The 22,904-nt window shown below is 39.6% G+C and overlaps 1 protein-coding gene across 8 annotated transcripts in view; it reads left to right on the forward strand.

The window, feature by feature from the left end:
- The window catches only part of NEBL (nebulette), a 325,606-nt gene that overhangs the window by 148,025 nt on the left and 154,677 nt on the right, over positions 1–22,904 (forward strand). For 4 of the 8 annotated variants that reach the window (XM_037006047.2, XM_037006052.2, XM_037006048.2 and 1 more), the window contains exons 2-4: positions 20,583–20,690; positions 22,243–22,324; positions 22,414–22,489. Coding sequence is in view for 3 of the 8 variants with exons in the window: in XM_037006064.2 (XP_036861959.2) it covers positions 20,583–20,690 (108 nt within the window). In the remaining 5 variants the exon portion in view is untranslated. Of the gene's footprint in view, positions 1–20,582; positions 20,691–22,242; positions 22,325–22,410; positions 22,490–22,904 lie in introns of all 8 variants that reach the window. The other 4 variants (XM_037006064.2, XM_037006063.2, XM_037006061.2 and 1 more) reach the window with 2 other exon arrangements.

Genomic DNA, 22,904 nt, shown 5'->3' on the forward strand with positions numbered 1-22,904 from the left:
TGGTCTGAAAAATTGGTTGGTAGAATTTCAATATTTTGGAATTTACTGAGGCTCTTTTTGTGAGCTAGTATGTGGTCTATTCTGGAGAATGTTCCATGTGCACTTGAGAAGAATGTATATCCTGTTGCTTTTGGATGTAGAGTTCTATAGATGTCTATTAGGTCCATCTGTTCTAGTGTGTTGTTCAGTGCCTGTGTGTCTTTACTTATTTTCTGCCCGGTGGATCTATCCTTTGGGGTGAGTGGTGTGTTGAAGTCTCCTACAATGAATGCATTGCAGTCTATTTCCCTCTTTAGTTCTGTTAGTATTTGCTTCACATATGCTGGTTCTCCTGTATTGGGTGCATATATATTTAGAATGGTTATATCCTCTTGTTGGACTGAGCCCTTTATCATTATGTAGTGGCCTTCTGTATCTCTTGTTACTTTCTTTGTTTTGAAGTCTATTTTGTCTGATATTAGTACTGCAACCCCTGCTTTCTTCTCACTGTTGTTTGCCTGAAATATGTTTTTCCATCCCTTGACTTTTAGTCTATGCTTATCTTTGGGTTTAAGGTGAGTTTCTTGTAAGCAGCATATAGATGGGTCTTGCTTTTTTATCCATTCTATTACTCTATGTCTTTTGATTGGTGCATTAAGTCCATTTACATTTAGGGTGACTATTGAGAGATATGTACTTATTGCCATTGCAGGCTTTAGATTCGTGGTTACCAAAGGTTCAAGGTTAGCTTCTTTAGTATCTTACTGCCTAACTTAGCTTGCTTATTGAGCTGTTATATACACTGTCTGGAGATTCTTTTCTTCTCTCCCTTCTTATTCCTCCTCCTCCATTCTTCATATGTTGTGTATTTTGTTCTGTGCTCTTTTTAGGGGTGCTCCCATCTAGAGCAGTCCCCGTAGGATGCCCTGTAGAGGTGGTTTGTGGGATGCAAATTCCCTCAGCTTTTGCTTGTCTAGGAATTGTTTAATCCCGCCATCATATTTAAATGATAGTCATGCTGGATACAGTATCCTTGGTTCAAGGCCCTTCTGTTTCATTGCATTAAGTATATCATGCCATTCTCTTCTGGCCTGTAGGGTTTCTGTCGAGAAGTCTGATGTTAGCCTGATGGGTTTTCCTTTATAGGTGACCTTTTTCTCTCTAGCTGCCTTTAAAACTCTTTCCTTGTCCTTGATCCTTGCCATTTTAATTATTATGTGTCTTGGTGTTGTCCTCCTTGGATCCTTTCTGTTGGGAGTTCTGTGTAATTCCATGGTCTGTTCGATTATTTCCTCCCCCAGTTTGGGGAAGTTTTCAGGAATTATTTCTTCAAAGAGACTTTCTATCCCTTTTCCTCTTTCTTCTTCTTCTGGTATCCCTATAATATGAATATTATTCCTTTTGGCTTGGTCACATATTTCTCTTAGTGTTGTTTCATTCCTGGAGATCCTTTTATCTCTCTCTATGTCAGCTTCTATACGTTCCTGTTCTCTGGCTTCTATTCCTTCAATGGCCTCTTGCATCTTATCCATTCTGCTTATAAATCCTTCCAGGGATTGTTTCACTTCTGTGATCTCTTTCCTGACATCTGTGATCTCCTTCCGGACTTCATCCCACTGCTCTTGCATTTTTCTCTGCATCTCATCCCACTGCTCTTGCATTTTTCTCTGCATCTCATCCCATTGCTCTTGCATTTTTCTCTACATCTCTGTCAGCATGTTCATGATTTTTATTTTGAATTCTTTCTCAGGAGGACTAGTTAGGTCTGTCTCCCTCTCAGGTGTTGTCTCTGTGATCTTTGTCTGCCTGTAGTTTTGCCTTTTCATGGTGATAGAGATAGTTTGCAGAGCTGGTACAAGTGACCGCTGGAAGAGCTTCCCTTCTTGTTGGTTTGTGGCCTTCTCCTGGGAGAATAGCGACCTCTAGTGGCTTGTGCTGGGCAGCTGTGTGCAGACAGGGCTTCTGCTTTCTGCCTGGTTGCTATGGGGTTTATCTCCACTGTTGCTGTGGGCGTGGCCTGGCTGGGGCTGCTCCTCCCAAATGGTGGAGCCCCATTGGAGGGGGAGCGGCCGGGAGGCTATTTATCTCGGTAAGGGGCCTCTGTGCTCCCTGCCGCCCAGGGGATTTGAGTGCCCAGAGATCCCCAGATTCCCTGCCTCTGGTCTCAGTGACCTGTCCTGCCCCTTTAAGTCTTCCAAAAAGCACTCTCCAAACCAAAACAACAACAGCAACAATGAGAGAGGGAACAGAAAGAAAAATAAAGGAAAAAACATGTGATTTTTTCTTTTTTTGTCCTCAGGTGCCGGTCCCAGGCACCCGCTCACTGGTCCTGCTGCCCTGTCTCCCTAGCACCAGGGTCCCTGTCCTTTCAAGGCTTCCGAAAAGCACCCACCCACCGGTCCCGCAGGGAAAGAACGCTCGATATTCTTTGTCCTCAGGCGCTGGTCCCAGGCACCCGCTCACCAGTCCCGCCACCCTGCCTCCCTAGCACCGGGGTCCCTGTCCCTTTAAGGCTTCCAAAAAGCCCTCGCCAAAAAGAGAGAAAAAAAGGGGAAAAACGCACGATTTCCTCCGTCCTCAGGTGCCGGTCCCAGGCACCCGCTCACCAGTCCCGCCGCCCTGCCTCCCTAGCACCGGGGTCCCTGTCCCTTTTAGGCTTCCAAAAAGCACTCGCAAAAAAGAGAAAAAAAAAGGGGAAAAACTCGCGATTTCCTCTGTCCTCAAGTGCCGTTCTCAGGCACCCGCCCACCGGTCCCGCAGGGGAAAACATGGGAAATTCTTTGTCCTTAGGCGCCGGTCCCAGGCACCTGCTCACCAGTCCCACCGCCCTGCCTCCCTAGCACCGGGGTCCCTGTCCCTTTAAGGCTTCCAAAAAGCGCTCGCCAAAAAGAGAAAAAAAAAAGGGGGAAAAACGCGCCATTTCCTCCGTCCTCAGGCGCCGGTCTCAGGCACCCGCCCGCCGGTCCCGCAGGGAGAAACGCGGGATATTCTTTGTCCTCAGGTGCCGGTCCCAGGCACCTGCTCACCGGCCCCGCCACCCTGCCTCCCTAGCAACGGGGGCCCGTCCCTTTAAGGCTTCCAAAAAGCACTCGCCAAAAAAAACCGCTCTGGTTTCTTTCCACCCGCCGGGAGCCGGGGGGAGGGGCGCTCAGGTCCTGCCGGCCGGGGCTTGTATCTTACCCCCTTTGCAAGGTGCTGGGTTCTTGCAGGTGGGGGTGCGGTCTGGATGTTGTCCTGTGTCCTGTGGTCTCTATTTTAGGAAGATTTTTCTTTCTTATATTTTCATAGCTCTATGTGTTTTTGGGAGATTTCCACTACTCTACTCACGCCGCCATCCTGGCTCCGCCTCTCTGTAGCAGAATTTTAAATACCAACTTGTTGAGGTATTTAAAATAGGATTTTATTAACTAAAGTATAACTTACAGCCAACCGTAAGAAACCAGTATTTCTTAGCAGTTGATATGTTTAGGCATCTTTTCCTAGTACATATCATTTGTAATGTTTTTCTGGAGCCTCTTACAGCAGAGGTAAGTGTGTATGTCTCATTAGTTTGTGGTTGGGCTGCTCAGTTGTCCTAGCCAAATAATTAATGAGGCCAAGTTTGGGTTTTGTTCCTGGACAAGCCGATTAGTGCAGTTCCTCCTGCCCTGTACACATTAGATTGTGCTAGTTATCACCGGATGTCTGTGAATACAGAGAAACAGATATTTTGGACATAACTTCTTGCAGTTTGAGAACAACTGGTATGTTTATTGCTATAGAGAACTGGAATGATTAAACAAAGAGGTTTTTTCCAAGTTCAATGTTGTGGTTAGCTAAAGGTTAAAGTTTAAGTCAGAAATGTATCTGAATTAAACCATGGTTGAAGTTTAGTACACAGTTTTGCATTAGAATAGAAGCATACTCATTTTATTTTTATTTGGCGCTTATTATAAGCTATCAGGATAACTGTTCTCACCATCTTTCATGTTTAATCCTCTACATAATTTTATAGAATCATAAATGTTTAGTATTTTATGAGCTCTATAGAGATCATCTGGTTTCATTTTCTCACCTGCCAAGTGAAGAAACATGATTCTCAGGGAAACTGAGGTCACACAGTATGTTGGGCTCAGTGCCAAGTTTAGATTCAAGGTTCCTTCTCCAGCTTGACCCATTCCTCCATCCCTGTTCCCAGGGAGTGGGGTCTCTACCCACCCAAGATACTGGCTTCCAGCCTTAACATTTTCTTTATCCTTTATTGAGATTAGGTTATGGGTAAAACATTCTAGAGACTATTCTGAGGTATTAATTACCATGATCTATTTTAAGTTTATTGTATATCTGCTTGAGTCCATGTAAAACTTGGCATTCTTACTAAAGACAAGATTGTCCTGATATGATAATTTATGTATTATTTATATGGGCATTTCTTAACAAGACAGTGATTGAAAAATAAGATGTTAAGATGGCTAGAAAAAAAACCAAAAGACAGTGAGGTAAGTTTTTTGAGGGTAAGAACTTTTGAATACCTACTAGGTACAAAGTGATTCAAAGGGCATAAATGGGATGCTTTGCCAGAACCTGCTCTTAGGTTCTTAGGAATTTTGCATAATGGGAGCAAACACTTTTCAGCTGAAACATGGAAGTGTGCAGCTAAGCCACAGTTATCTTGTTTTCAATCATTTTTGTGGAATTACGCTCTCTTCTGTAAATTGTTTTAAATAGCATCTTAGTTATATTGTTGTTTACTCTGCTTAATTAAGTATAGTATCATCAGCAGCTCAAATAGTGACATCCCAGAAAATTCTGGAAGACAGAAATCTTGCTCAATTTTAACTATTTTATACTTATCTGTGGTCATTTGGGGAAGGAGATTCCCATCTGAGGAGCTGTAAAAATATTTAAACAATGCTTTATGATTTCTTGTTTGTTTGTTTCTTTAACTGCATGACAGATCCCCAAACCATATGCAAATGATTTTCAAATATCCACTGTTTAGGATTATCTAAAATGCTTTTCTGTTTGTGTGAGTAATTGAGCTTTGATCACAAACATCTGTGTTAAGTCTTAGCCCAACAGATGAAAGATATGATACTGAAAGGAGAGTAATCTGGAAGTCTCTAAAACCCATTTAGATATTTTATATGCCAACAAAATGCATGTGCACGTATCAGTTAGGACTTTTTTTGTTGCAAGTGCTAGAAAATGGAACTCTGTGTGGCATTAGGGTGGGTGGCTCAGGTACCTGAGGAGGCCAGGGGTAAAACTGTCTGTAGGGCAGGGCTGCCTGGAGTTTCTCAGAGAAAGTCATCCACACCCAGTTTCTCTCTATCTCTCAGCTCTATGTTGTCTGTGACAACTCTGTGTTCAGGCTGGCTTACCTGGTGGTCACAAGATAGCTGCCACCCTTTCTACTCACATCCTGTTGGGTCAGTTCAGGGAAGGAGGGGCCCCCACCAGTGATGTCACCATTTCACCCTGGCCCTGATTGGATACTGTGTCCACGGCTGAACCAATCACTGAGATCCAGGAAGGCAGTCCTCTGGCCATTTCTACGTTGCATTATCCACTTTCGGAAGAACTGGGTTTTCAGAACAAAGTAATGGTTTTGTCCCAAAAGATGGTGATGCATGCTGGCTGGTCAGAAATAACAAATGCTGACCACAATATATGTGAGAGTTTGTGTCTTCCCCCATATAATCATTTTGCAATTTGCATTTATTGTGAAATGCTAAAAAATCCTTTGTTTCATAATACTAGGAAGGGAAGGAGACAAACTATTTTTCTGTGTTTGTGAAGCCAACAATTAAAATGATCTCCACCCCTACCGCCTTTGGGCCTATATTAGTATTTGAAACTGCTTTGGGGAAACTGTGCATCCAGTAGGGCTTATCTGTGAATTAACATGTCTATTTTTGAACTCCATGTGTTCTTGATCTAGTCTATGCTCCTTTGATACATGAGGTTTGCTCTGTACCCATGTAGTAAGACAGTGAATGAAATCAGTGGTGTGTTAAAGTGGGGCACCCACTGGATTTCAGTGACAGCTGGGAATACATGTATGATGAGGGTTCAATGGACTGTTTTGAGCACAGTGCTGATTAGACTTGTGAAAATACTAAATTCTTTCCTGTTGGAGAAATTTAAATTTAAAATATGATCAATTTATATGATGACTCAAACAGTATTGATACCTATATAGAAAATAACTCGATACCTATATAGAAAACATATTTTCTGTATAGAAAATAACTAGCAAAAGCCACAAGAAGGGCCAGGTGCTGGGGCAGTAATCGCCCTGCTGGGCTTCTCACTGATGCCTCTTCTGGGGCTCAGGGTGGTGTCAGCAGTGCGAGCATGCTGGCCTTGAGGTACGAGAGGCTCACTCTGCTTCAGTGGCCCCTGAGGACAATCTGCCGAGTTTACCAGTAAGGGCCATGCTTAGTGACGGTCACCTCTACTCCACCGAGTGTTCTTGAGCAGAGGGCAGGTAAGGCTTCCTGGGGGCATGAATGCAGGATAGAGATGTGTCTTGCCAATGGGTTTCAGCCCCAGGCAAGTTCGCTATGGATTCAGTGTGACCAAAGAAATTGACAGCAAAATGTTCTTGGGGTGAAAGGGTTATACCCAAGTTTATTTCCAGGTGGTAGGTCAGTCACTATAATCCCGTTCACTCAGAGTGAGTCTGCAGGCAGCAAGTTAGTCTCTGCCTCTGGGCCCCTCTGTCTGCACAGCCGTCCTCTGGGCCTCTCTGCACAGTCATCCTGCACAGCCATCCTCTGGGCCTGTCTCCTCGGCGCTGCCACCACTCCAGCCTCTGCTCTGCTCTCCTGCAGCCTTGCAGCCCTGCCACCATGTTGTGCCCAGAGCACTGGGCGGAGCTCTTTATATAGAGTCAACACCCATGTATTGCCCACAGGTGTGCAGTGAGCCAGTCAACCAGGGCCAGGAGAGAATCCTGGCCACAGGAACTCTCATTTTATCCACAAGATGGCACAGGATGTGACCAGAGAATGCAAGGGTCCAATCATCAGAGATGAGGTTCCAGGACACGTTGACGAGTCTCAGCTGAACAATGAAGTTCCCAGGTTTGCAGTTTTGAATGTTCACTTTGGATGCAGACTGCAGAAGCAGGATGACAACAGGAAGATTGGTGGGAGGTATTTTGTTCGTCTGAGTGAGCAATGATGGTGGCTGGAATATGGTAGTGGCGAGGGGGTTGGAGACAGTCAGATTGGATTTGAGATAATGATGAAAGAAAATCATCAGCATTTGTGGCTGGGATGAGGTGGAGGAAAAGGAGTGAGAAGAAATTGGGAACCTGGAAATTAACTTGTCATGAATAGGGTAGGCTCACAGATCAAAGCATCTTCTCCTAATGAGCTGCATATTCTTCATTTAGAAACTTGAAAGGATTTGGTGCTCTGAGTAGAGTATTTAATCAGGGATGAGCCTTTCTTGGGACAGGGATTAAAAGGTCTCAAACCAGGCCAGGGGAGTGTTCAGGAAGCTGAGAAATTTATGATTGGGTGAATTTAAATAGAATTTTGTGTTTGTCCTTTAAATAGGAAATTTCCTAGCTGACTATATATGTTTTTCATATTTAGTTCCTTAATTTCTTCTGCAGTATTTCTGGAAGTGTTGGGAACCTGGATATGTTTAAAAGGATTTATGTTTCTTACATTGGGTCTAATGAGACATACATAAGACTAATTTGTTAATGTGATGTATTATTTCATTCTTTTTGGGTGAATACTATTTTCGCTATTTGTTCTTGAGAATTGCTAGCGATAAGCAGGGAGGTTTATCTTGAGTTCCAGACAAAACCAGGATGGAATGCCTTTTCCTTGCATCGCCCTGCTGAGTTAAGAAGTGGTCCTTCACAGCCTGACAGTGCTCATGCTGTTTGGCAGGGAACCTTCAAAGGGAGCATTCCAGTGCTTTGGCTCTATTTGCCTTTTTGGTGTAAGTGCTAGGTGGAGTGGACAGCCACCACTGATTTCACAATTCCCTTCACCCCCAGTGAGGGGCCTTTGGTTGCCTGTGTGCGGCACCGGCCCCTCCTCCTCGGCCTCCTCCGGGCTCCCTCCCCAGGGGCCCTGCAGGGGCTTGGTCCTCTCCTGCCACCATCACTGCCTTGTGGCTCTTAACCTGAGCTGCTATCAGTTGCAGTGGCTATGGTTTGTTACCTCTATTTGTACTATAACTAGAAATTTGATAAGGTTATGTGCCTGTCAAATGATTTAGATCTCAGGTATAGATGCAGCAAAGCAATTTTGACAAGTCAAACACTGGTGCAAAAAGCAGCGACAGGGATGACCTTCCGACAGGAGAAAGTAAAATCTCTCCCAGCCTCACTTTCTTTTCTCTTTTAACTCTAGGTCAGTACTTGAACCTCTTTAATTTGTTCCTTCTTAAGTGAATGTGACAAGGTGACTTCCAGCTTCTATCTAAAGGGCAATGAAATGGGAGCCTGCCTTTGGAGGGTAGATGCTGGCATTTGGGGAGATTTGACTTTGGTGTTCTGATGAAAACATTTGGGTCTGGGAACCTTATCTTTGACTGAAGCTGAGATTAAGGCCTTAGAAGACAAGGTCTATTAATGCCAGTGTCCATTCACACATATGTATTACAGAGGGCCTAGAATTTTTGCTAAGCTATGCTCCATTCCTTTAGGTGGAGGTAAGGACCCAGTGCTCTGCAGTCCATGTTTGCGGTGTGGGGTTCTGCAGTGGAGGCAAGGACTGCAGGACTATTGCTCACTGGCTTGGCATATTGTCTGCTGGATGAGGAGGTGGTCGAGACTCTGATGAGTAGGTTTAAGTTTCTTAAGAGCCCTTCATTCTTTTTTCTTGATTGATCAAATAACACATACTTTGGAACTTTACCAATCTAAATCTCTTTAAAGCCCACATTGAATATATAGCTTTGCTTTGGCATTTACCTCACTGGGAAATTCCCCATTTGCTAGTGGTGGGTTTGGGCATTTGTTACCCTGTTAAAGGTTAACATGACCAAGAGCTGCTTCTGGAGTTGTATGCAGACTTTGAGTATTTCGCCACTTTGTTTTGTGAGGTTATGGAATGAATGGCAATATTCAAGTGTAACTCATCTTGACAGGGGTTTCATTATATTCGGCAAGCACACTTCAAAGAAATAATGAATTTATATTCAGGATAGTTTTGTTTGAGTTTATTTAAAGAAATGGAACACACACGATCCCCATAATAGCTCTTGCTACTGTAGTATTGATGGTGCTGACAAAGAGAAAACTCAGGCCAGATGGTTTCCAAACAGTGGAACCACCTGGCTCCTTGGCAATGCCAACTTATCCCCGTTTCTGAAATAGCTGTACTCTCATGGACTGTGAAATGTGTAAGGGAGACGTTCAAGAGCGCAGGCAGAGCAACATTCCAAAATTAGGATTATTAATAGAAAATAAAACATTGCTCCATGTCACCTCCAACTGGCCCCTCTCCTCCACTTCCATTACTTTTAGAGTCTCTTTCTCTTTGCAACTATAAACCCAGTTCTTTATTTCCACCTGCAAAGTAAAAAATAGTTTTGCTTCCTGAGATGTTTGTTCTGGAGGGAAAAGAAAGACCCTTTGTCCTTTTGGGAAATGGATTCACCCAGACTCTGTATTTTCAGACCCAAGGGAGACTTTTAGGTCAGCAAGGAAAGAATATAATTGCACCTCTAGCACCATGAGATTATACTGAATTTGAAAGTTCATAGAGATATAACCACGATGCTATATTAATTGGTGTGCAGAGTTCAGTTTCTCTAATTATAATGTTAAAGTTAAATTTGGGATTTCCTAGTATCTAATTTTTCCTGTGGGAAATCAGAATTAATTTAAAAGTAAAAATAACCTACACTCTTTTCTAAGTTGGTGCTTTCAGATGGCAATTACTGAAGTTTCATTTTGAAGTAGTGACTTTAGTCATTTACCCACTCATTTGATGAACATCCACTGAGCATCTAATTGGTAGTGTGCTTAACCATTCAGAGATCCAACACTGACTAATGTATTCATGTAAAACAATTTAAAAATCATTTAAGATATTGTTTGCACAGTGTTTAAAATCTGGTCTTTTAAAGAAATGGTGTATTTTCATTAAAATTACATTTCAGTCCAAGTGAAGGCCTTGGCACTTTACAAAGCATTTGGATCACATCTCAAGGAGTGCTAGGGTAGGAGGAGCAAAGGGTTTTGGGAGAGTGGTCGGATTTTGACTCCTCATTCTGCTTCTCAACAGGTGGTGATGTTAGGCTTGTCTTACCACTAAGCTGAGGTCTCCTGTATTCGTTAAAATTCTTGGCTGCAAGTGATGGAAAACCCAACCCTCATTAACTTGGACGAAATAATATATTTTGAGGATATTAGGGCACTAAAATCCACAGACTGTGTCTGTCTGGGCTTCAAAACAGCAGGAATCAGGACCCAATCACCACTAGCTGGGACTCCCTTTTTGGCAGCCAAGCTGCAACTGCCCCTTGGCTTCAGGTGGAGGCTGACGTGACTGCTGTTAATTCCCAAGTTTTAAATATTAGTGTTTAAGGTATCAAAAGGAGAGACTTACTGTGCACTTTGGGTCCCAGTTCCCAAATTCTCCAAATAGCTTGACTTGAACTAGCTTAGGCTACATGACTGGCTACTTTTGCCCATCTATGGGGTTAAAGAAGTGGGTCATGTAGGAAAATGGCACTTATTGAGAAAACGTAAATGGACGGAGTGAGGCATGGGACTTACTAGAAGGAAGGAGGTTTTGGGTGGCCCAAACAGTAGGTTTCTACTACATTTTTCATATGTAAACAGTGGCAAAGCAGATCTCTCTTTTACAGAGTGATTTTCAAGATTAAGCAAGATAGTCTGTCAAATGTGTAGTATAAGGCCTGACACCCTGTAGCTCTTTAATAGATCATAGCTGCTATTGCATAGCAGGGAGGTAAAAAACAAGCATTTCTCAAAACTGATGTGTGTAATCAATGTGAAGCTCTCCTTGTTGACTGAGAAGCTGAAGGAGTCATAATTCCTCACTTCGTTCTTCAACACTGCTCATATTTTTATTTCTAATAGTTTCTTCTCTGTGGAAGACCTGAATTAGTACTAGGTTTCTAGTGGTAGCACAGATATGTTAATAACCTGTAAAAATTTCTGGGGTATTTATGTTTTAAATGAAATTCTGCATTAAGGATTTAATCTTTAAAATTTGTTTGATTAAAATGCCTTGCTGAGATCTACAGGTTTTTCTTGGTGGTGAAAGCTATCTGTCATGGGAGCTGTTCAGGGTGTCACTGGTGTGCACATTAAGTAGAATGCATTTAGATTTTTTTCTTCTTTTGCATTATTTTTTGTTTGTTTCTGCTGTTACTGTTTTTATTTTCCTTTTTTTTCTGTTTTGTAGAAGTGGAAGAGATGAAAGTGTTTTCTTACAGAAAACAGTCGCTGTTACCTGATGGATAATGCCATTGCAGGTGTAGGAGTTGTTAGGACCAATTTTAATGACATTATCAATCTGCTGGGGGAGCAGCCATATGTAAGGAAAGGGAGGAATCATCTGTCACTTTCATCAGCAGTGACTCTTTGGGATTAAGGACAGGTTATTTTCACTTTCATGACTGTTTTGTGTTCTGCTCATGACTGGGTGCATTTGCTTGATTCTTGATTTTATCTTTTCTTCACTGTCATTTGGATGTAGCTTGCTTTTCTGAATTACTGATTTCTAATTTACTCATTATTTGTTCCTAACTGGAAATTACCCATTAATGCTTTATAATTTGGAATATGCACACAGGAATGTAACTTCCTATCTTCTCTTTAATTGAACTATGCATGATATCTACTGCTTCAAAATCATTTCAGTCTTATTCTACTCTTTATGTGAATTAAGCTGTTTATATTAAAAATACAATAATCATAATCATGCAATGGGATGAAGCTAGCTCTCTCTAAAGGATTAATAATTAAGAGAACACATAGAGATCAAAATTCATAAATTGTCTGAATTATTAAATGTTATTTGAAAAGTACCATGGCAATATAAGTCAGCAATAGTCAGGCTCTATGGGTCAATTACTCTTCAGGACTACATCAGATATTAGAATAATTCTTTTTTGCTTCTTTAGTACCTGAATAGTTAACTGGATGATACTTTTCTCTCCTGAAAAAGTTAATCTTCATCACCAGATACTTAATTTCCCCCCCAGAGTAATTTATAACTCGTAAGCAGAATTTAGTAGATTAGTTACATTTTTCTATCTTGAAATTCTTGGTAAAAGTATGCATTATGGGTATATATTTTAGGCCCCAGTTCTCCTCATTAATATAGATAATGGTGTTTTGGTTTGCATCAATATTTCCACCAACACTAAAATTTTGGCAATGGAATTCTACCCCCCAGGCCTGACTTTACTAATAAAAAATGTAAACAGTAATTTCCTTCAAAGAAATAACTGAGAACACATTTTGAATGCGATGTACAGACTGTGTTGAACTCTACTTTGGATGATACATTTTCTTCCTTCAGTGGCACATGAGGTTCCATCACAGAGAATGAATTAGCTTAAATTTTAAGTTATGCAGATCTTCTGGCATCTTCTCAGAAGAAATATTCAGTTGGTTCCATTTTACTCTTCTTATTTACAGGACATTGTTTATATCTCATGTGTATTCAGTTTGATGTTTTTCATTTTGGCTTTTTTTTCATTGTCAGGTGAATTAAAAGATAATGTCTGGGGAGATGCCAGAGAGAGAATTCTGCCTCCTGTTAGCTCTGTCACCTTCTAGAACTCCCTTCTTCATGGATAAAAATGGTCATTAAAATGTGGACCTGCTAGGGTTTATCTGAGAATAATACAGGGAAAGCATATATAAATTTTAATTAATTAATTAATTAATTTGCTTGTTTGTTTGTTTATATATTCATTCATTCATTCATTCATTCATTCATTCATTCATTCATTCATTCATTCATTCTGTTGTGATCCCCAAAAGACTGAAGGCACTCCCAAAGGCAGGTGGTACAGAGCTTGGCCCATGTGATAGGTAGAATGCATCCTCTAGATGTTTAGTTACTGGGAGTCAGTGCTTGCCTATGGACATTGAGTGCTGAGCATTCCTTCCATAGCACCTGCTGGCCTTCCCATCCTGGCTCTGCTTGCATGATCTGCAAGTGCTCAGTGCAGTGTCTTGGACATTATAGAGAGTTAATAGGTGACATTATGATTATCATCGTATTTAATTCTCATAAAAGTGCTATCAGTATTGTACTACATTATGCTTATTTTGTACACTTGTAATAAATAAATATAAATAAGGATTATATAATAAATAAATAAATGAATAAATATTCAAAAGAATATTATCCTGAGGCTCAGAGAGATGAAGTAACTTGCCCAAGGTCACACAATTATTAAGAGGTGGAGTTAGGGCCCAAGACGAGTTTGTCAAAATCTTGAGCCTGAGCTGTTAACTTCTAAGTTACATTTTAGTGTTTTAGTGGGTGATCTTTGATTTTCTTAGCTTATTGAGAAATTAATTAAGATGTGCTTTATTATGTATCCAGAATATTTGTTTAGAATAAAATTTAGATTTTAATGTTCTCTAAGTAAAAGAACTCTGGAACTCTGGTGAGGATGGAGTGTGAATATACATAGACTACTGACAAATCTATAAATACCAGTATGTATCTCTGAATGCAGTGGAAAGCTAATTGAAAGCTTATAATCTATGAAAATTATTTCAATGCTTTTTAATTATGCTTAAAAAGCAATTAAAAATTTAATTCTATTTAATTAACCATAAATTTACAAATCATGAGATTAATTTATAAAAAAGATTTGCTTTTGAGCTCATTTGCCTTAACATTTGTTAAAATTAACTTCACCTTAAAAAAAAAAGCCCTTAATCAGATTTTCCTTTGTAGTTGTTTACTTCCTATCTAGCATTATGAGATCAGCTAATTTTCTGCATTTTAGACATTAAAAATATAAAACCAGTAATAAACAATCATGAAATAGTTATTAAGTTTTTCATATATGCTTAGCACCAAGCAAAATGCAATGAGATAGAAAGAAGCATATGGTCCACATTCCCCAGGAGTTTAAAATCTATGAAACTATAAAAGATGGTACATAATTGAGTGCTAAATTTTGCAGTTCAAACTAAGAAATTTGCATGTAGTTTAGAACTTATGTGACCCTCACAATCTTTCCTTGAAGAAATATAAAGGAATGTAAAAATCGATCATGTCATGAAAGATAATAAAATTGGTAATTGATTTCATTGTATCAGTTGGAGACTTTTAGATGTGTGAGATAAAGAGAATAACCTGAATCATAATCAATATGCCTATAGATTTTTGACTTCCATTAAACATATTCTGACAAGGTAGTAATGCTGAATCATGTTCCCCTCTCACTTCCTCCTTCCTGGATTTTTCTTAGACATCTGGTCTATTGTGAGAGGCCAGGGTCCCCTTCTGTGCCTGCTCTTCCTCATTAATGAATGTTTGGAGTACTTTTTACAATGCCCTTTCCCTTCTTTCTATTTTTCCTGTCCTTTTGGTGCAGTTCAGTGTTTGCCAATATATTGAGACAGCTTCATTAAGATGAAACTTGGAGTGACTGATCTAACTTTCTGGATATGGCTGTCCACCGGCTCTGTCGCTTGCCATGTATGGAAAACCCGAGTCTTGTGGTTAAGCTGACTGAAAATACCAACTCAATTACTGGTTCCCATGTTCTTTCCTATTCTCCTACTCGGGATTTTTGTTTAACCTCTGGGCACCTCAGCTTCCCCTCTGGAGTTTTAAAACTCTGTCCCTACTTTCTTTGAAAATGTCTTATTGTAAAGTATTTGAACAATACAAAAGAGTACATGAAGTGTACATGTAAGCATTACAGCATGAAAAGGATCACGTGTGAATCTACCTTGCAGTTTAAGAACTTGAACATCATCAGGAACAGGGAAGCTTCCTGCCCATCCTTCCGTGGGCAGATTTCCTCACACTCCCCTGGAATTGCCGTCTATGTATGTGTTCCTTGATTTTTTTCCCCTTCAACAAAATGTTTCCCAGATTCATCTGTATGGATCCACGTAGCTGTAGGTCATTCATTTTCACTCCTGGATAATATTATACAGTATGAATATACAACAGTTTATTCATTCTCTTGTGAATGGATATTTAGGTTGTTTCCAATGTTTTTGATAGTACAGTTGACCCTTTAACAATGTGGGAGTTAAGGGTGCTAACTCCCCATACAGCTGAAAATCCACATTTAACTTTTGACTGCCCCAAAACTTAACTACTAATAATCTACTGTTGATTTTAGGGTGGGAAATGATAAATAGACTAGTAAAATAGACTGCATATGTTTTATGCATTCATGACATACCTAACTTTTTCTTAATTAAAAAAAATATTCCTGGGCTATATGGGTCATCTGCAAGTTTTTTTCAAATTGTCATAGATCTCCAAGAAATTTTCCAATGTATTTATTGAAAAAATCCACATGTAAGTGGATCTGCACAATTCAAACACGTTACTATGAACATGTTGGTCTGTGTCCTGAGAGGCTCACAGGCAGGGGTTTCTTTGGTGATGAGACTCTTCGGGGGCAGAGCTGCTGGACTGTATGATGTGCCCATTTTTAATTTTGCTACTGATTCTTACTCTGCTTTCACTTCATCGTTCAACAACTTATCAGTTTATGGGTCCATTTGACTTTTTTCATCAGAAGTGGCTTTCTGTCTAAGAATGGCCTTTCTCTGTAAGGGTTTTTATTTTCTTCATTTATCCATCTTGCGTAGTATTAATTACATGGTACTTGCAGCATTTGGGGGAGAAAACTTTGATCTGAGAATTAGCAAAGATTTCAACTTGCAGCTCACTTTACCATTTTGCTTTTTCACCGTCTTCCTTATCAGTCATTGTGAGCCTTTTCTTGAGCTGGGCTGTTCCTCTGTGTGAATTTGTGAGTGTTGCTGATGACCCCAAACACAGACTATCACTGAGCATGCCCACGTTGGCAGAAATGATCACATGAAAGTGACAAGTGCCATTTTTGAAATTTAGTGAGAAGTAGGAAACTAATACCTACTAATGACCTGCTGAAGGCATGCCCTTACTTGGTGCTTCCACACTTATTTTAACCCTCCAAACATTGTGTGGATATTGTTCTTTTTCCTTTTCTTTTCTTTTTCCTTCTTGTAGCTGAGGATCAGGAGTTTTGGAGAAATTGAACAAATTAAGATTACAGGGCAGAATTAGGGTTTAAATTCAGGTCTTTTAATATTTGATTTAGGGTTCTAATCTACAGTAGAGGAAGATAAATGTGTGTGTGCATGTGCATATACACACATAAATGGCATGTCCATATTCTGTTCATTCAGTATATGGAATACATTTTTTACATTACATCTAAAGAAAAATACATCAAGTGAAATTGCCTCTTATGTATGTTTCTTGCATTTGACTTTCAGAATGCATTTTCAGAGTGCCTCCATCCAGTCTTGAAGGGATAAACCTATAAGAAACTGAGACAGACCACATTACTTTCCAGCACTTTCTTTTCTGAACTCACCATGGCATCTTCATTCTGTTCTCTCCCCTTCTGTGTCCTTCCTGCCCCCTCCTCACACAGCATACAGCCCACCTGGGTTGCTATCTGAGGGAGGCCAGGTCTGAGGCTGGGCCCAAGAACTCTGCATTCTGTGGTCCTGAGGCAGTTCTGTAATAGCCGACGACTGGGGGGGGAAGACTAAAATCACTGCCGCCTAGCCAGTCTCCTGTCCTGCTTATCTCTAGTAGGTTAGTACCGTGACCAGAAAGTGTCTGTTAAATTGCTCTGCTTACAGCCCTTACCTCCTATAGGTCTTATTGAAATGTCACCTTCTCACTGGGGCCCTCTCTGACCACTGGATCTAAAAGGGCAGCATTCTTACCTCTGAACCTGGGCCAGCGTCCTGCCCTCTCTGCTTCAACCCCTTTTCTTTCTCTTTCCCTTCTCCCTCCCTTCTTCCCTTTCTTTATCATTTATTAATCAATTCCCATCAGCCAGGTGCTATGCTGGGTTCTGGGATTGCAAAGATCAATGTGACTTTGCTCTGGTCCCTGAGTTCCATGTATTTAGAGTGGGAACTGTGACCCCATTGTAACTGCAGTGCAGGGTGATAACTGTTCCAACGGCCAGGTGTAAAGCTATGGGGCCCCAGGGCTGAGAGGAGCCAGTCCTACTTACAAAGGAGGACTGCTGGCACTTAGTGTGGATGAATAAACGGATCATGCTTCCCATCTGCCAAAGGTAGGGAGCAAAAGGGAACATCCTGTCAGCGACAGAGAATCCTGAGTAGTCTTAGGAGAATATTTTTAAAATCCTGTGGTGTGACTCTTGGCAGACAAATTGTCACCCAGCACCTGCACAGATGGGGTTCAGGATTCATTCCTACTTGTGTGGTCACCTGATGACACATCCAAAGTGTTTTGTAGGGGTCTGACCGTCAGCAAAATCCAACCAAAAATACGTTTCTATTCTAGAATAGTAGTAAAATTTGTAAATGTGAACTAATGGCTGATTCTTAATCCAGTATATTTTGCTTTGTTAACCAGGATCTTTCTGATTGTTGTAGAACTGTTTCTTCTGATGGCTCATGACAAACTAGATAATCCTTTCAAATCAAACAAAAACTAATATGATGATGATATTGCTTGGTATTTGCACATCTTAAACTTCCTGAAGTTCTTTTCTGTGCTTTATGTCATTCAGTCTTTACAGCTTTGTTAGTTAGGGACTTATCAGGTCTGTAATTAGAGATGAAGAAACTTTGGCACAGGGAAGCTGATATCTGTGAGCTGGCTGGCAAGTGACAGGGATGTAATAGGAATTCCAGGCTTTTGTCCACTAAAGAATGCTTTTTCCATGATATTATCCAGTCTTTTAAACTATTAAATCTTGTGTCCCAATTAGGAAGAACCAGACCATAAAAGTAAAAGAGGAGAAATTCACACATTAATATTTATTGGGAACCTTCCTGTACATGTGTATACATCTAGACACAATAGGGGTGGGTTGTATTAATAAAAACTTTTGGTCATAAAAGGGAGAGCCTTTTCCATTAGCTCACATAACTGATAAGCCTAGTGGGTCTGGCTTTCGGACGAGTTAGATCCCAGTGCTCACGTGATGCTGTGAGGCCTCTCAATCTCTTGCTTGCCTCTGTGCTGGCTTCATCATTTTTGGGTAGTGGCCAGATGGTGACCAACAGCTTCAGTTTTACAGCCTACTAAACTAGCCAGGCCATGGAGAAAGAACAACCCTTTCCCAAGAGTTCCTACCCAAGTCCTGGATCTGTGGCTCATGGACATACTGGATTGTGTGTATGGGTCAGTTCTTGGGTCTGAGGGTGCAGTATTCTCATTGGCTGGATAGGGTCATATTGTGAGGGCAAAGTGGATACCTAAGATTGAAGAGGGGAATTCTCTCTGCCATCTGATCTCTTTTTATATCCACTTTTCTCTCAAAATCAAACTATGCATGACTGGGAAACAATCAGATACAACATTTAAAATTAGAGATACAGGATGTAGGTGGGCAGGAGTATAAAGAGGTGGGCTGGTGAAAGGTTTAAAGCCTCCCTGTGTGCAGGTAGAATTGATCCAGTGGGCTAGGGTTTGAGTTGGTGCTGAGAGTATATGAGGCTTAATATATATACCCTTGAAGGGGTCACACCATCTTCTCACACTCTGCAAACCAATCATGGAGATGATTTAATACTCTTCAAAACTAGTAACGAGGCAAATCCAACTCAGTTGATTCTTACATGTCTTGTGAATGTAGAATGGACCATTAAGTAGTAATCAGCTCAAAACCTGGAATTTAATGTTTTTTTCCTTTCTGTTCTTTCTCTGTAAATTGCCATTAAAAAACCGCCAAACTAATCACACAAGGAATATATGATTATAAGCCTTCTCTGAAACTGTAGTAAGGATGTTAAAACTTCACCTATATATTTTCCGTCTTTCTTCTTCATGCCTGTCACTGTTATAATCACATCATTTTTCTTGCTTTTATTATATTACTACTTTGCACCTTATGCTTGCTGCAAGCAAAGCTAAGTGGCTTCCCTGCTTAGTTAGGCATGAAACACTGAGAAGGTACTGGAGTGCTGTGTCTTCACACATGCTGGGAGATGGAGGGTCAGAAGGCTAATCTCATTCAGCATTTTCTGAGGGAGAAAAATAATGTGGATTATTTGATCATTTATTTATGAAAATAGTTAAAGTAAGGGTTTTCATACTTTTATAAATTTAAACAAAAATATGGAGAGAAAATGAGTTACTGTTAAGCTAAAAGTGTTCAGAATGTCTGTTTCTATTTGTTGTCATCTGGGACTTTTTTTTCTTTCAAGCTTCTCTGGTAAAAAAGGAAATCTTCCAGTAGGCTCAAGCACAACGATGCCTGAGAGAATCAAGTATTTAAACACAGACATGACTCAACAAAAACAGTCATTCCATGCTCAACCAAGCCAACTTCAAATTTATGCAGAAAGTTCCATGTACAGAATCATATTTTTATGAACCTGAATGTTAATTATTCATTTAAGTGTTACTTTGAGGCTGATAATTATGAATATAAAATGGGGATTATATGGGTTCTCAAGAATGTGTTTCCATATTTCTTGGTATTTAGGCTTTTAAAGAAATAAGAACAAAGTGATGTCACCGCTTCTGTCATTAACAAGCAGAATATTTAAGTGGCGTGACTGTTATTGTCATTATGCTAATAGTAGAAGTTGGGTCTCTTTAAGATAAAGCATTAACTATTCCAGTCCCTCGAGGAAACTAAAATTCAGCTTCCCTGGGTTGTAATTAGAAAAGAAGTTTATTTAAATACCAAAAAAATCTTAGATACCTCAGCTCACGGAATGCCAAGGGCATGTGCTTGACGTTTTTTCATCTCTAGGTGTGGCCTGTTTCATAAATGGTTCCGTAAGTATTTCTGTACTTGACATTTGGCCGTACAGTCTGCTGTAACCAGAGCAGTTTGCTTTGCCTTACCCACTAGAACGCAAACTCCCTCAGGGCAGGGCTAGCTGTTGGTTATTTTTGTATGTCTTCCTTCCCAAGCCCAGGCTCCACATGATGCTTTGTCCCGGACAAGATGAGCACGGGAACAGATTTAGGTTTCTTTTTCCACATTTTTATTCCTTGAGTAGTAGTACAATTATTAATCATGATAATAGTAACTATTATGGATCTCTTGCTTGTTTGCTGTCAGCCAGGTATGTAATGAGGACATTTGAGCCTCTCCTTATGACTTATTAAATAGCATTATTTAGATATTGTTGTTTGCCATTTTGTGGAGGAGCCCACCAAGGCACAGTATGGTTAAGTAACTTGCCTAAGATCATGCAGTCAGTGGAGCTGCTGGGATACAAACCAGGCAGTCTGGCTGTGCCCCACTGCCTCCTGCTGTGCAGAGCTGTCAGGAGGCAATGCTTCCAAGTTCAGCAGTTTCTGTGCTCCTGGCCTAGCCTAAGTGGGATTTGGGATTCCTCTGCTTACTTTACTTTTTTTTTTCGTTCTTTCATTCCTCCCCATCCCACCTCCTCTCAGGTCAAGTACAAAAGAGATTTTGAAGAAAGCAAAGGAAGGGGCTTCAGCATTGTTACAGACACTCCAGAGCTACAGAGGCTGAAGAGGACTCAGGAACAAATCAGTAACGTAGGTGACCATTTGTTCATTCCCGTGATAGCCCTAACTTGTGTTTCTCGATGAAAAAATGAGACTGGGTGACTTGGAAGTGTCCTCGTTGCTGTGGTACACAAGCAGTCCTCAGTGTACCCATAAGAGATGCCAAGTTCATCTGTTAAACTCCTTCCCTTTGATTTCATCACTGTTGCCTAGAGCCTAACACTTTAAGAACAATGACTGTATTTCTGAATACACATTTAATTAAGTAGATTTACTAAATACATTTACTAAATAAATCAACTTAGTTAAATGAGTATTCCGAAACATAGTCATCGCTATTAAAAGAAGCTATTGTAATTTAGCATCTTATTTCATTTTCAATGGTTCTCAGCTTTTGAATTTTTCCCAAAGAAGACTTTTATAGTTAATTTTAAGAACGTGGCACTTAATTTTGCTGTGGTAAACACAAAAAAAGTACATACAAGCTTACTTATCATGAGAAATCTCATATTTGCTAATGTGTATATAAGATTCATACTTTGAATTAGTTATTTGTTGAAATGAAGTTATTACATGTAATTTTGAAATATACATCTACATGTGGAGTTGCTTTGGATTTGAAAGCTGTGACTTGTGAAGTAACATATTTTTCTTGAAAATGAAAACTAAGAGTAGCAGAAGTTTAAAACATATTAGGGACCAAAAAGTATCAATTCAGTACTAAAGGTCGATAAACAGTTTGTCTTAATTTTTGTAATTCATGCCTGTGATTATGTTTCTTCCAAAATATTATATGCAGTTTGTCAGAATATATTTTTTTCAAGAAGAAAATGAGTTCAGTGTTAGAAATCCAAGGGGAAATATGGTGTGAATTAACAACTGTGTACATGCTATGAAAGTATGTAAAAAAATATGCAACATTCATATCATTTTTCATGAGAAGTATAGATGGTATGTCATTGTACAGTCACTGGCCTTTGAATATCTGGATGTTATAAATGATGTAGTCTTATTTTCTGGGAAGTGTTTAATTAGTAGATGGGTTTAAACTCAACTGGTATTTGGCCATCATCATTATATATGTAGTGACAATTTGCATTTAGAATTATAGTATATCATTTGAGAAAGTATTTTATTTGTCAAAAGTTCAGAAACAATGATTTGATGTTTAAAAAACTTAGGGAGTAAGTGAAGATTGAGTAAACACTTTGTTTTACCACAGTCTCTAAGTTTTATCCATTGTTTGCTTTTTCACTGGGCTTTGTTTTGGTAAAAACTTTTTTCCTTTGAAGACATATGGTTGAATTTTAAGGATTTGTAGCTTTCGCCTCTTAGTTTTTCTACCGCATCCAAACAACCCACCAATCATGTAGACTGAAGATTACTTCCCCTCATCTTTATTCCTTTTCATTCTTTCCTTAAAACAAAAACCTATTTTTGCTTTAAAAAATGCAAATTAGAGATATATTACACCTGCAGTTACATCTGGTAATATGTAACTTTCTTTGGATTGTTTTTGGGGAATTAAAAAAAATAGTGTTGCACAAAACAAAATTACATTGTAAATCTTCAACCATCACAGAAATTTGGTTCAGAAAGAACTAAATATTCCTACTTAAGACATCCACATGACAGCTGACATAAGGATTGCAATCCATTCAAAGGTAAGCCTTTTAATTTATATTGAAATTAAGTCAATGTTCATATTTATAAGAAAAGAACTGATCATTTCACCAACCTTTATCGTTAGCAGGAATGTACATTTTATTCAATACCAGAGGCTGTTTGCAGATCCACTCTTAATTATGCAAAAAACCTTTATAACACAGGTATGTATAAATCTATATCATATACATAGTTGTATATACAAAATACCATTTAGATAAAGCCTATAATTTATATAACACTTATTTTTAAAAGTATATAGTTACCTAACATCTTAAAAAAAGTTTTTTTTTCCACAACTGTCCTGATGTTAGCAAGTCTTGCAGTCTTACAAGTGGTTCTTTCAGCCATGATGAGGCATGTTAATGTTTGGAAAGCAGTAAAAAATATAGTCATAATATTCCTGTTAGGGATTTACTCTTGAAGAAAGGGAGCTGTTAAATATTCCAAGGTCTAGTGAATTCATTATTCATTTATAAGGCTGCAACTTCATGAATTTTTTCCATGACCTCACAGAGTTTTCCATATTACCCGATGGCATTTTTTTCTTTAAGAAACTTGGGTTAATCTGAAAGGTGG

The sequence above is a fragment of the Manis javanica genome, chromosome 2 (genome assembly GCF_040802235.1).
Source record: "Manis javanica isolate MJ-LG chromosome 2, MJ_LKY, whole genome shotgun sequence".
Classification (NCBI taxonomy): Eukaryota; Metazoa; Chordata; class Mammalia; order Pholidota; family Manidae; genus Manis; species Manis javanica.